General features: G+C 33.7%; 1 protein-coding gene across 2 annotated transcripts in view; it reads right to left on the reverse strand.

Annotated features, from left to right (window-relative positions):
* The window catches only part of LOC150103860 (protein SCAI), a 399,077-nt gene that overhangs the window by 182,055 nt on the left and 203,198 nt on the right, over positions 1 to 13,824 (reverse strand). For both annotated transcript variants that reach the window (XM_090396561.1, XM_090396560.1), the window contains one exon: positions 7,251 to 7,403. In XM_090396561.1, coding sequence (XP_090252687.1) covers positions 7,251 to 7,403 — 153 coding nt within the window. The remainder of the gene's footprint in view (positions 1 to 7,250; positions 7,404 to 13,824) is intronic.

A 13,824-nucleotide genomic window follows, 5' to 3' on the forward strand; every position in this document is an offset into this window, starting at 1 on the left:
GTCCCACTGTTAGAATGGATTGGTTGTCTTGCTACTGTAACAAACCTTGTTTGTGCGCTCTGAAGATGCTGGATAGAATACCAGCATCTTTGGAGCAATTAAGCAATACAACCAATTAAGTCAATAAATAGTTATTTTCTTATCAATCTGTGTTTGCATCTATACCGTTAAAATCCAATCAACAAGGTGACTTACTTAACAGGAATTTTCAATATGCTTTCTTCTTTTCCTTAACTGACTCTAACTTTCCTGAGTCAACCATGGAGTTCTGATTTTTCTATCCTTACAGATTACTTCACTACATGCCTTTCTGGTTGAATCAATTAATCCAAGTTTTCTTTAGAGTTTGACTTTGAATTCTACAAAGTTGTTTTTTCTTGTTTTCAAACCCTTTCAGTTTTTCTTGAATAATGTTTGTGTATTTGGTTGCAATTCACATCTGATAGCAGTTCAACCTTGATTTGTTTCAAAACTTTCTTACACACCCTTCTTATCAATATAAAGTTCAATTTTATTCTGCTCAATACTAAATGGTGATCACTTCCTATTTCAAATCTTTTTGCATACTCGTGTCCTGAACCAGTGGGAAACAATAACTGTCGACAATAACATAGTTAATGAGACTTTTCTTATTCCATGTGAATTTATGCACATTTTTTTGTTGGAACATGGTGTTAGTAATTACTAGTTCATGTCCTGAGCAGAAATCTTACATGTACTTACTGTCATTATTAGCTATGCTCTTTTTTCCAAATTTTCTCAAAACATTCTTATATGTCTTGTTGCGAGTATTTTGTCTGTTAATGGTTTCAAGGAGAGGTATGGCTGATAGTGTAGATAATTTAGATCTCCCACGATGAGTCTCTGGAATCCATGGAGGGGCACGTGCAATAATAATAATACTAACTCATTAACATGGATACATACTCTATACTAGATCATGATTCTAACTAGACTAGCACTTAGATCTCTACACCTTTTCCTATAAGGAGCTCCAATTTCAAAGAAACATCATCAATATCAAATTCCTGATATGTACCATCAAGGGTGTACAGGATATGATAGTACTACATGAACAATTTACATCATTACTAACTTCCTATCTACAATTTTCCTCCAAATCAGTCTCTTACTTGTCAAGACTCCAACATTATCAGATCTTATATCTCTGGCACTTTGTACCATATCAATCCACCCATATCTTGGTCTTCCTCTGGGTCGTTTTCCTGCCAACCTGACAGAGAACACTTGTTTTGCTAATCTTTCCTCGCCCATTCTGTTTAAGTAACCATACCACCTGAGATTAGTTCTGCTAACGCATTCCTGGATGCTGCATTGAGGCTAACGCAGCCTCAATGTCAAATTCTTTCCTAATATCCTCGTTTTTAATATGATATTTCCATTGATGCCATCTGTTCATGCCTCTAATCTTTCTCAGGACTCTCATATCTGCAGTCGCTATTCTTTGGTCAAGTGTTTTACTTCTGAACCAGCTCTCAGATCCATAAGTTAAAACTGGTCTGAACACAGTCTTGTATACAGATAATTTAGTGTTCTGATTAATTTCACTCTTCTTCCATATGAAATTATTCAATTGACTTCCTACCATACCAGCTTTGTTGATTCTGTTGTCTAATTCCATATTTAATTTACCATCTTCACTAAAAATCATGCCTAAGTGAAATGTTTTACTTGTTCCACAGGTTCTCCATTCATAACACAATTGACATTTTCAATGATTCTGCCTATTTTCATTGTCTTTGTCTTTTTATTGCTGACCTTCATACCATATCTATTACAACAGTTATTCAATTTAGTCAGGGAATCTTGCAAACTTGTAGCAGATTTATTTAAAAGTATAACATCGTCCGCATAAAGCAAAGAGCTGACATTAACATCTCCAATTTTGATATCATGTTTAATACCACTTTCCATCATAATGTGATCGATATAGATAATAAATAACAGAGGGGAAAATGTACATCCTTCAATTCTAACTGTTGACTTACAACTCAAATAAAGACTAAGTATTGCTTGATATAATGTCCCACTGACGCCATATAACTGTAGCATATTGAATACCTTCTCTCTTGGCACCTTGTCATATGCCTTTTCCAGATCAACAAAACGTAAATACAGATCTTTGTTATATTCCCATGCTTTCTCAATTATTTGTCATAAAGTGAAGATCTGATCCTGACAGCTTCTATTTGGCTTGAATCCAGCTTGTTCTTCATCAAGCTTTTCTTCCACAATTCTCACGATCTGGTACTTATCTAATTCCTCAGCTAGCTCCATTTCTTTGCCATTCAGGCTTCTTATGTTGATAGTACCGATCTTTAATTCTGGTGATGTTGAGTTGGGGTGTGCTTTCATATTTGTTCCAGTAGCTGACTTTTCACTGTTTGCCCTGGTTCCCTGGCGAAAACAACGGGGCCCTTGTTTAACCGGGTGACGCCCCAGCCGACATGAAATTTTGTCAGGTTGGTACCATCATTTTCTATATTGGTTTAAGCCAATAAGAATACAATTTGGTCGACCTAAATCCCAAATTGCCAGCCCATCCTCATTCGTTCAGTATCCAGGTAGATACCCAACAGTTTCTAAGTGTCAACAGTTAGTTCCAAGTCCAAGTCTCAACAGTTTCAACAATTTCTAAGAAACACCTTTCTTATATGGGACTCCTATTGTTCATTAAGAAGTCACACCTCTCTGCTCAATGGTTGAAAGCACAGACTCTCTCATATATCTTCTTGCTAAACATGTAGCTTAACTACATCAGACAGGACAGTCACTGTCTTTTATTAAAAATTTGAACACTTTCTTTCCATCAACAGCAACATCATTCTTAATGATGAGGACATTTCAGTCAGCTTTGATTTTTCAACAAAATCATGGTGCTCTGCAAACTGTATTTCATCTGGGTACAATGATTCTATACATAAACCAAACTCAGCATTATCCATTGACTTTAGCCTGTTTAGCAAATGTTTTGAAAACATTTTGAAAAAAAAAAAAAAGTCCTGGACAAATACCACCTCAAACCTAAAATATGGAAAAGGCATGTTGATAACATCTTAATCTGGTGCCATGAAAAACCTTCACTCTTGGATTTCCTCATCCACCTCAACAACCAATATCCTAACATTAAATTTACCTATGAACTAGAATAACTAGAATACGATGGTTCACTTCCATTTTTGATCTAAAGCTGGTTAAAGAATTTTATAAATTAAAGTCTCCACATTTTGAAAACCAACTCACACTGACATATCAACATGTCTCTTCCCACTATTACACACTTCAAAAACTGGGCATCATTTTAACACATCAAGAGTCAGCAACAGTGTCACTTCATTACTGACAAGGAGCTAGCCATGGAGCTCCAATTTCTAAGACACATCTTTCTGGAGAATAGCCACAATGAGAACATTGTCTCAAGACTTCTTAGAAACCAATACACTATAGGAAGCACAACCAATTACGAAGAAATCAAAGGTTTTATTACTTTTCCCTATATTAGCTCTAGCTTCCAGGAAATTCACAAAATTCCTTAGAGAATATAAAATCAGAACAGTATTTATTCCTTTCATAAGAATGAGATCACTAATTTTATCTGTAAGGTCTCACAACCTCCTTGAAATATTCAGGAGTTTACTGACTACCATGTAAGTGTGGTCCAAAACAGATGTCAGTGAAGTTATTCATTTTTTGCAAGCAAAAGGGGGCTTTACCAAGTGACATTCACTGTGAACTGGTTGCTGTGTATGGTGAAAAGATGATGTCAAAGAAGCAGGTGTGTTTCTAGTGCAGACTTTAAAGCAGACCATGCTGACACTGAAGATCGACATCGGGCGGACAGGACTTCATCAAGCAAGACAGAAGACAACATTTCATGCATTAAAAGCATCGTTCTTGAAGACCAGCATGTGAAACTGTGTGAAATTGCAAAAGTGGTGAACTTGAGTAAGTTCTCTGTTAATAAAATTGTTCACAATGTTCTTGGCTTTAGAAAGGTCAGCTTCTGCTGGGTATGCAGACAACTGTTAGAGGAGCATGAGGCAACATGCATGGGGGATGTCTCTGGTGAATCTGTTGCAATACAGCAAAAAATTTAAGGATTTTCTTGTTTGTCTAGTCACAGGAAACAAAATGTGAGTTCATCACTTTACCCTGGAGAGTAAACTTGACTCCATGACCTGGAAACATCCACAATCTCCTGTGAACAAAAAATTCAAAGCTTTTCCCGCTGTCCAAAAAGTCCAAAGTTACTGTGCAACTTTGGAAACCCAATGTTCAACACAAACAACCAGAACTCCTGACAAGCAGCATGATTTTGGAGGATGACAATGCTACTCTAGAGCTCCATAGCTCAGTCAGTATAGACGAAGCCCTATGGTTGGAAAGACCTGGGTTTGATTCCCGTCAGTGAAGCAAGGAACCTTTATCTGGTCTATTCTGACTAAAGGTGAGTTAGCCAGTCTCTTACGGAGGTAGGGGTTTTTTCCACCCGGAAACTCGGGTTTTTCGTCCCCCAAAATAGGCAAACTGGCCCCCCCCTATGAACACACATGGATTACAGTCATGAATACATCCCAGCCATATGTCGGTCCTGAACCCTGATAAAATTGGGGGGTTGGGGAAAGCAATGGTGAACTACTCTGTAAAAAAAAATCTCACCAGGTCATGGACAATGCCTACAAAGTCATCTACGGTCAGAAAAAACGAATGAAAGGGAAAATCAGTCAGTCAATGCTATTCCACACACACTATGCACACCACTTGTGAGTGGTTGCACTGTAATTGTTGGGAAACTCTGCCCCCCCAATACACCCCAAACCTAGCGCCTTCAGACCTCAATTTGTTTGACTCCCTCAAGAAACACCTTTTCAGAAGGCATTTCACTATGGATGAGGAAGTTCATCAGGTGGTGTGATGCTGGTTACAGGGTGAGGGTGTGGGCATGGACTTCTTCAGTATTGTTGTTGATAAACTGATTATCACTGGGAGAAGTGCATCAATAAATTTGGAGAATTTGTGGAGAAGTAGTATATGCTCACTCATTTCTTGGCATATAAGTTCAACTTCCTATTATTAAACATCCTCAAGAGAAAAAAAAAGTGTTACATTATTGTCCAACCACAGATCTGAGAGCCTAGTCTGGCAACCTGCTCCAAACTAGGCTCTCGGATCTGTGGAGAGTCAATTCATGCTGAAGGAGGAAAAAGAAATAAAGGATGTACAAATTGGTCACCAACATATGAAATCACGTGCTTTATTTTCCGACATATAATAATAAACAACTCATTCCATAAGATGGATTGATTACCCTATTATCGGAATGGATTCTCCTTCTTTTGACATACGCAGAGGCGTCGAAGGGTACAGTACTTTACAGTACCCCTTGTACCTCTGTCAAGGTACAAGTAGTTTTAGTTTCCAAAGTTTTGAATTTTTAATTAGAGATATATCAACTTTTATGGAATCAATTGGAACTAATATACTGCTGTTATGACAAAACCCAAAAGAAAAATCTGAAAATCTTTAGAAATGTCAATGAACTCTAAACACTTAAATATGAATTCTAGTATTAAATTAATTTGTTGGAATGCCTCCTAGCTGTAGCTAGCCAAACATGTAAGTGTGAACATGCAAAATATACACAACAATGAATGTATGTCTAGACATAATTTTAAATCATTAGAATCCTATGCAACTCTATAGTGGTGCCACCTTACTAATATTTTATTTTTTGTTTGTCTATTAGATTTATTTTCTTACACCTGATGAATGTAATGATGCGCCTGTATCATTATGGTAACGATGTGGACTAGTGATCACAGAAAATAAAGGAATCTGTTAATGTATTTCTTAAAGAGATGAGTTGTATGTGTTATGAAAAACAGTATGGAGAAAAGTGTCCCACAGGACAGCTATGTGCAAAATGAAGTGAGAGGATGAGAAGGTGTTTGGGTGAGTCTGGAGCTGAATGGTGTATGTATGTTATCAGCAGCTGCCTATACACACAGAAAAGACATAATGCAGAAATGGTGCATCTAGAAGAAAGTCATTGGGGGGAGGGTAGTCATGATAGGAACACCAAATTCAGAATATCTATCCGTATTCCTGCAAACAGTATCACACCCAGCCAGCAGCTGCTGAAGTTGTCCAGTCAACAATCATTAACAAACACTAGTATCTTTTTAATATCTCTTTTAAATACTGTTTTTTTTTTTTTGTTATACATAGCTGATGATACCAAACCACTACAAACTGTGGGCTAATTAAAAAGTGCTGATTGCAGACCTTGTCAGAAAACAGTTTTTTCATGATGGAAATAGCCTTTCCCAACTACCACTATAATGGGGCAGGTGAAGAAAACAAAAGAGCAGATACTCAGTTAGTGTAATCTTGTGTTGTTAGTAAATCATATCAATTAACTCAAGTTTATTTCTTAAATAATATTTCTCTCTTAGCAAATGAACTTTATGATCCCAATTTTATTAAAAATAAATTGAAAGTAACAAAAAAAAAAATACACAGTAATTTTCTTAATTACTTATTAATTTTAGGTAGACTAATACATCAGAAATTTAATACCTCCATTTCGGTAAATTATGGCGAGTACAACTGTGTTAAGGAATAATTAATTTCCCATGAAATTTTTATCAACCAAGGGTGAATGATAAGAATTTTGCCATCCACCACCTTAATCTTAAAAATAATGGTGGTCTCAAAATCCAAAGAATATGATTCTTGTAGAAGTTAATCTTTAATAATCCAAAGAATATGGACGGCACATTCTACCCACATAACCTTTTGTTGTAAGAGTTTGTTATAAATTATAATTAGGGTTTTAGTAATCTAGGATCTTAGCCTTTATGTAACACACTTAGGTTAAATTATTGATGAGGCTACCAATATTACTGTATTAAAAGTATTAATATGAATTTGTTCTCTGATGATGTTATAAACAGGATATAGCTTTGATGTACTCCCCCCCCCCCACAATTAGAGGGTAGGGCAGTAGAATAGTGTTTGATCAAATCATTGTCACATTGACATGCAGTTTGAAATGTAATATAGCTTATCTCTGTAGATATACATGTATACTCCAGATAATGACTTTAATATGAAGGTCGAAACATTAAGAAATTAAAATAATTATTTCTAATACAGTTGTAGTCACCATAATTTACCAAAATGAATAAACTGATAACTGTGTAACACTCAAGGGAAAAAACTAATACCTGATCACAGCAATTGCCAACAATCAGTATTTCCTGTAAAGTCAGGTGATTTGATGGTAACTTTTCCATTGGAGGTGTATTCAGTGGGCTAAGTCGATGTGATAAAACTATAGAAGATGAATCAACATCAACTACATTCACAAGATTGTCAGCCTAATTAAATTAAAAAAAAATATTTGAATGATATTCCCATCACACATTATTATGTGAATAAAATTTCAGTCAAAAATCTTAAATGCTGTACTCCTATTTCACAATACAACTTTTTAACAGCCAGCTAAGAATTAATTAAGTAAATAAATTAATTAAGTAAATGAAAACACACTTAATGACCTAAAGGTTATTTTTAATAGCATCTATGATACAAGATGCATCCCTGATGATCTAAGGAAATCCATCTTTGTCACTATTCCCAAAATTCCAAAAACATTTGAATGTTCAGAATATAGACTAATAAGTTTAACAAGCCATGTTACAAAATTACTCCTGATAATAATCCTAGAAAGAATAAAAGGCACTTTGTCAGTAGAAATAGAAGACATTCAATCAGGTTTTCAAAAAGACAAAGGTACAAGAGAAGGAACTTTCAATTTGAAAACATTATGTGAAAGAAGCCTTGACAACCAGAAAAGCATATATCTTTGTTCTATTGATTACACCAAAGCATTTGATTCAATAGATCACAAGAAATTAATACATATTCTACAGAATAATGGGTTAAAAGGAAAAGATCTACATATAATTACAAATATATACTGGAATCAAATGGCCTCAATCATCATCATCATCATACATATCACGGATTTAGGTCTAGTATGGCCTGTTCTGGCTTTAGAAGTCATCGTTGAATCGTTTAATAGGACATCCTGGTTTTCTTTTTCCTAATGGCTTGTACTTTAAGGCTTGTTTTGGTAATCTTTCTGTTTTCATTCTTTGAACATGTTCCATCCATTTATGTTTATATTTTTTAATTTTTTCTATTACTAGTTCTTGGTTTAATTCTTTCATGATATCTTCGTTTCTTTTGTGATCAAATAGGGTATACTTTGCAGTTTTTCTCATAAACTTCATTTCTGCTGTTGTTAATCTTTGTCTTTTTGTTTTATTGTCCAGATTTTGCTTCCATACATTAAGACCGGTAGGGCTAATGTATTGTATACTTTTAGCCTGGTTTGTTTTTGAACTAGGTTTGGTTTAAATATAGAGTTAATTACTCCTGTTATTTTTAAATATTTTGCAATTTTTATGTTTATATCTTTTTCATTTTCATAAGTGATCATACATCCTAGGTAGTTAAATGAATTCACCTGTTCTAAGATCTTGTTATCTATTACTATTTTAGTTCTTGCTGGATCTTGTCCTTTAAAGGCCATAGTTTTCGATTTTTCCGTTGATATTATCATACCATAATCTTTGGATATCTCATTTAGATTTAAAATAGCTTTCTGTAAGTTATCTTCAGAATTTGTAATTATTATTTGGTCGTCTGCAAAGAGGAGAGTGTTTAAGTTAACTGTAGGTGAAAGTTTAATTCCTTGATGTAAATTTTTACTCCATTTATTATTATTTCATTTAAGTAGATATTAAAAAGAGTTGCTGAGAGGGGACATCCCTGTCGAACCCCTTGGTTTATCTCTATTGTATATGATAGCTCGTGATTTAATCTTATTTGTATTTGATTATTTTTCATATATACTTGTGATAGCTTTTAGGATATTATTTGGTATTTGTCTTTCTTTTAATATGTTAAATAATATGTTTCTTTTAACTTTGTCAAATGCTTTTTCAAAGTCAATAAATGAAATATGTGTTTCTAAGTTACATTCTCTTCTTTTCTTTATTATTAATTTTAGGCAAAAGGCTGGGTCTATACATGATCGTCCTTTTCTAAACCCATTTTGTACCTCTAGAATAAAGTTTTCGGAATATTTCATTAGTTTGTTATTTAAGATTCTGCTATATATTTTGTAACAGGAATTTAGTATACTGATACTTCTATAGTATCAGTATACTAAATTCCTGTTCTTAAATTCTTAAAGATAGGAATCACAATTGCTTTTTTCCATTCTATTGGGGGATACCAGTTGAGTAAATTTTATTTAAAAATAATAAGAGTCTTCCTTTGAATCTTGTTCCTGCGTATTTATATAGTTCTGAACCTAGCTTATCTTCTCCAGGTGATTTTCCGTTATTTGTTTCTTTCAGGCTGATTTCTAATTCTTCTTCAGTTATTTCCTTTTCATTTTCGTTAATTGTTTGCCAGTTGTCTTTTTTAAAATATTTGTCTGTCCACAGTTCTGTGTAGTAATTTAGAAATTCTTCTAATTTCAATTCAGTGTTTAATTTTATGGTTTCTTTGGTATCTGCATTTAGGTGTTTCAAAATCTTATATACATTGGGTCTTATTTTATATAAATCATGTTCTAAATTAGAAACAAATTTATTCCATGATTCTCTATGTCTTTTTCTGACTTCTCTTTTAGCTATGGCTCTTATTCTTTTATATTCTATTTCATCTTCTAATCTTTTACTGCTTAACCATTTGTGATAGGCTTCTTTTTTCTTTTTGATTATTTCTTTGATTGTATCATCCTAGATCTTCAGTTCTTTTCTTTTATTGAATTTTTTGGTCTTTCCTAAGCTTTCATTTGCTGCTGCATTTAGTATCGTTTTTATATTAAGCCATTCTATTTCTATTTCTTCATTTTGTTTTATTTTGTCTAGATATTGGTTAATTCTTTGTTCATATAGCCATTGTACATTTGTGTCATTCAATAGTCTAGTTTTATAAACAAATGTTTCAATTTTTCTTTCTGTTCTTGTTACTTGTAGCCATTTAGGTGGTAATCTTAATTTTATTTTAACAAGGAAGTGGTCACTGCTTATTTCATATCCTCTGTGAACTCTAACATCTAGTGAAAATTTTGATGTCTTTTCATTTAATATGAAGAATCTAATATTGATTTCCATCCTCTTGCTGCCCAAGTATATTTATGTATGTCTTTATGTTTATAGAAGGAATTCATTATTTTTAGGTTATTATAAACTACAAAGTCAATCAATTTTTTACCATTTCTGTTTAGAGTGTGTTCTCCATGTATTCCTATATTATTATTAATTTTCGTGTTTCCAATTCTTGCATTTAAGTCTCCTGCTAAAATTATGTAATCATTTTTATTTATTTTATTATATATGTTTTGTAGCTGATTATAAAAAATCAATATTATCCTGTTCTCTTCCTTCTTCTGGGGCATATAAACCAATTATTGTTAAATAGCCTCTAACTATTTTTATTCTAGCTTCTATTATTCTTTCATTCCATAATTTATAATGTTTTAACTGTTTTGAAAGGGAGTTATGAATCCAAATCATGACTCCTGCTTGTGCTCTTTGGTCACTGTCAACTCCACTGTATATCACATTAAAATTCTCATGGTTCCTTTTAATTTCTTTTTTGTTTCAGTGATTACTGCTATTTTAAAATTTCTTTCATTAATAACTGGTCTAATTCTATTTCTTTATATGCTGTTCCTCTTACATTCCAGTTTGCTATGTGTATTATATTTTGTCGTTTCCATTTTCGTTTTCCCTTTTCCATTCCAGGGTCGTTTCCCATAGATTCAATCCGATTATCTTTTTCTGTCAGCTTACAAGTATGGTTATGTTCTCCATGTCAGGGGACTAGCCTGACGATGGAATAGTTCAGTGGTAGGGCTGCTACCTTAAGGCTTCTGAACTAGCCTTCTTCCGAATTTAAACCCTTAGGAGGAATAGGGTATATTGAAGGGGAAAGGGTAGATAATAGAAGAAATATAGTAAGGTTTATAGAGAGGGCATAGTTGTAAAGCCAGAAATGAAAAGACCCCATGGCCCTCGAGTACTCTAATAGCATAAGGGTCATAAAGTAAGAAGAGTTGGCTGATAAGGCTTATAGGAAAGATTAAAGTAAGCGGGTCTTCCTCAAAGTAGAAAAAGGAGAGGATAGATCCAGCTAGGGGTCCATGGGAGTGCCGCTTCCCTTACAATCAAGATGATTGCCCCTTATGGCCCTGTTGGTCCACGAGTCCTTATTCAGTATATTCGGACCACCCCACCATATATATATATATATATATATATATATACACACACACACACGGACGCGCATGTACACACACACACACACACATGGTGGGCTCCCCTATCCGCCACCCAGGGGACGCGCTCTCTAGGGGTTACAGGGTCCCCTGAGAGAAATAGCCTCAATAAGATATAAAAATACATATTCTGGCAACTTTGAAATCAAAAAAGGAGTAAGGCAAGGATGTGTCTTATCACCCTTACTGTACAATATATATAGTGAGCAAGTTTTTAAAAATATTTCAGAACTTCAGGGTGTAAAAGTTGGAGGTAGGAACTTGAACAACTTCAGGTATGCAAATGACACAGTCCTTATAGCTGAATCTGAAGATGATCTTCAAAACTTAGTCATAGAAATGTACAACAGAAGCTTAGACATGGGACTAATTATTAACCTAAAGAAAACAAAGTGCATGATTATATCAAAAGAACCAATAAATAAGAAACTAAACATAACTGTTAACAAAAAGAAAATTGAACAGGTTCAGTCTTTTATATATTTGGGACAAATGTTTACAGACAGAGGAAATTTCTTTAAAGAAATAAAAAGATGAAGATAGCAAGAAAAGCCTTTACTGATATGAAAACTGTTCTAACATCCAGAGATATTAACCTAAATATAGATATAAATATAGACACAAGAAAAAGATTAATAAAATACTATATCTGGTCAAGCCTTCTCTACAACAGTGAAACTTGGACTCTAAATAAAGAAGCAGAGAAAAAATTAGAAGCTTTCGAAATGTGGACCATCAGAAGAATGTTGAAAATACCATGGATAGAGAAAATGAAAAACGAAGATGTTTTAAAGAAAGCAAAAATGAAAATAATTAAAGAGCAAAAACTTATAAATATTTTGGACATCTAACTAGACAAGAAGGCATTCAGAAATTAATATTAGAAGGAAAACTGGATGGAAAAAGAGGGAGAGGTAGACCCAGGAGAATGTGGTTTGAAGACATTAAGGACTGGACTGGCTTGAATTACCATAAATGTTCTAGAGCAGCAAAAGAAAGAAAAAGGTTCTGTGACATGGTTGCCAACCTCCTTCTAGGGGATGACACTTGAAGAAGAATTAATATTTATTCCTATAATTGTAAATGAAGATTTGATTATTTAATCAGTTCTGAAAAGAGAACCAATATATTTGTATTCTTTATTCTAGAATAGTCAACTCTTACTGCAGTGAACTCATAGGGACAAATAAAAGGTTTGCTACAGTGAATTTCTTTTACAACAGTAATGATGCTAAATGACTTTTTTTTTTAGTAATTATAGTCACATTCACTATAGTCAGAACTGACCATTTCATACATAAAATACAGAACTGAAGTAAATTATCTGCTTGAAAGTTAATAATAATAAAATTAAAAATCCCCAAATATTTCTCAGATTTATATTGTATATAAGAATGCAATGAGTGCCTCTGCAGAGTTAAGATTGTCAGTAACATAAGGATATGCATGTAGCACACATTGTTTTCAAATCACCCATCAGATTCATTCCTATATTAATGAAGAATAAACTTAATTCCCAGCAGAGGTCGTGGCTGATCTGACAGATACATGCAAATTGTTTAATATAAATATTCTTACACAATTCAGTGTATAGTTTGAAGGTCATGACTGGCTGTGTATGTTACAAGTGATATTCTGCACTGTTTTTGCTGTCAGTTTGGTTTAACACGTTATGTAAAGGTTTGTGATACTTGACAGTAAATTGTATCTGAGAGATACTGTGACCTCCCCGATGTCAGTATAGTATTGGTTTAGTTTTTTTATTTTATTTTATTATTTCCTGTTGAAAATGGCTGGAAAAATATATCGATTGGATAATCCATCAGATGTTGAAGAGATTCAACGAATGTTACTCGAGTCCGAAAGTGAAAGTGATATTTGATAGTTAATTGTTTCTGAGAAATATCAGGAACTCTGATGTCAGTATAGTATTGGTTTAGTTTGTTTTTTTTTTGTTTCTTTGTTCAAATAATTTCTAGATTGTAACTGAATATAAATAAACCATTATGTATTATATTTGCAGTGTTTTTTTCCTAAGTTTATCGCATTTTAGCACATAATAGTAATGAATGTATCTCTCAGATACACGTGACCTACACTGCAATTTTTGCGACCGCGACCTCTGCAGAGTTAAGATTGTAAGTAACATAAGGACATACATGTAGCACACATTGTTTTCAAATCAACCATCAGATTCATTCCTATTTTAACAAAGAATAAACTTAATTCTTCTTCTCCTCAAGGATTAGGCATCTTCCTATTCCAGCTTTGTCTTTCCATCTTGCAAATGGTCTTCCTCTCTCTTTCTTCTTCTCTTTGGTCTATATTTATCCACTTCTTTTGGTAGCTGACATTTTTCCATCCTAAATAAATGCTCTTTCCATTTCTCTCTCTATTTCTTGATCTTTTCATTTACGCTGTAAATACCTAGCTCTCTT

This window comes from Typopeltis vanoorti, chromosome 8, assembly GCF_054136105.1.
Source record: "Typopeltis vanoorti isolate ZY-2024b chromosome 8, IOZ_Tvanoo_1.0, whole genome shotgun sequence".
Lineage (NCBI taxonomy): Eukaryota > Metazoa > Arthropoda > Arachnida > Uropygi > Thelyphonidae > Typopeltis > Typopeltis vanoorti.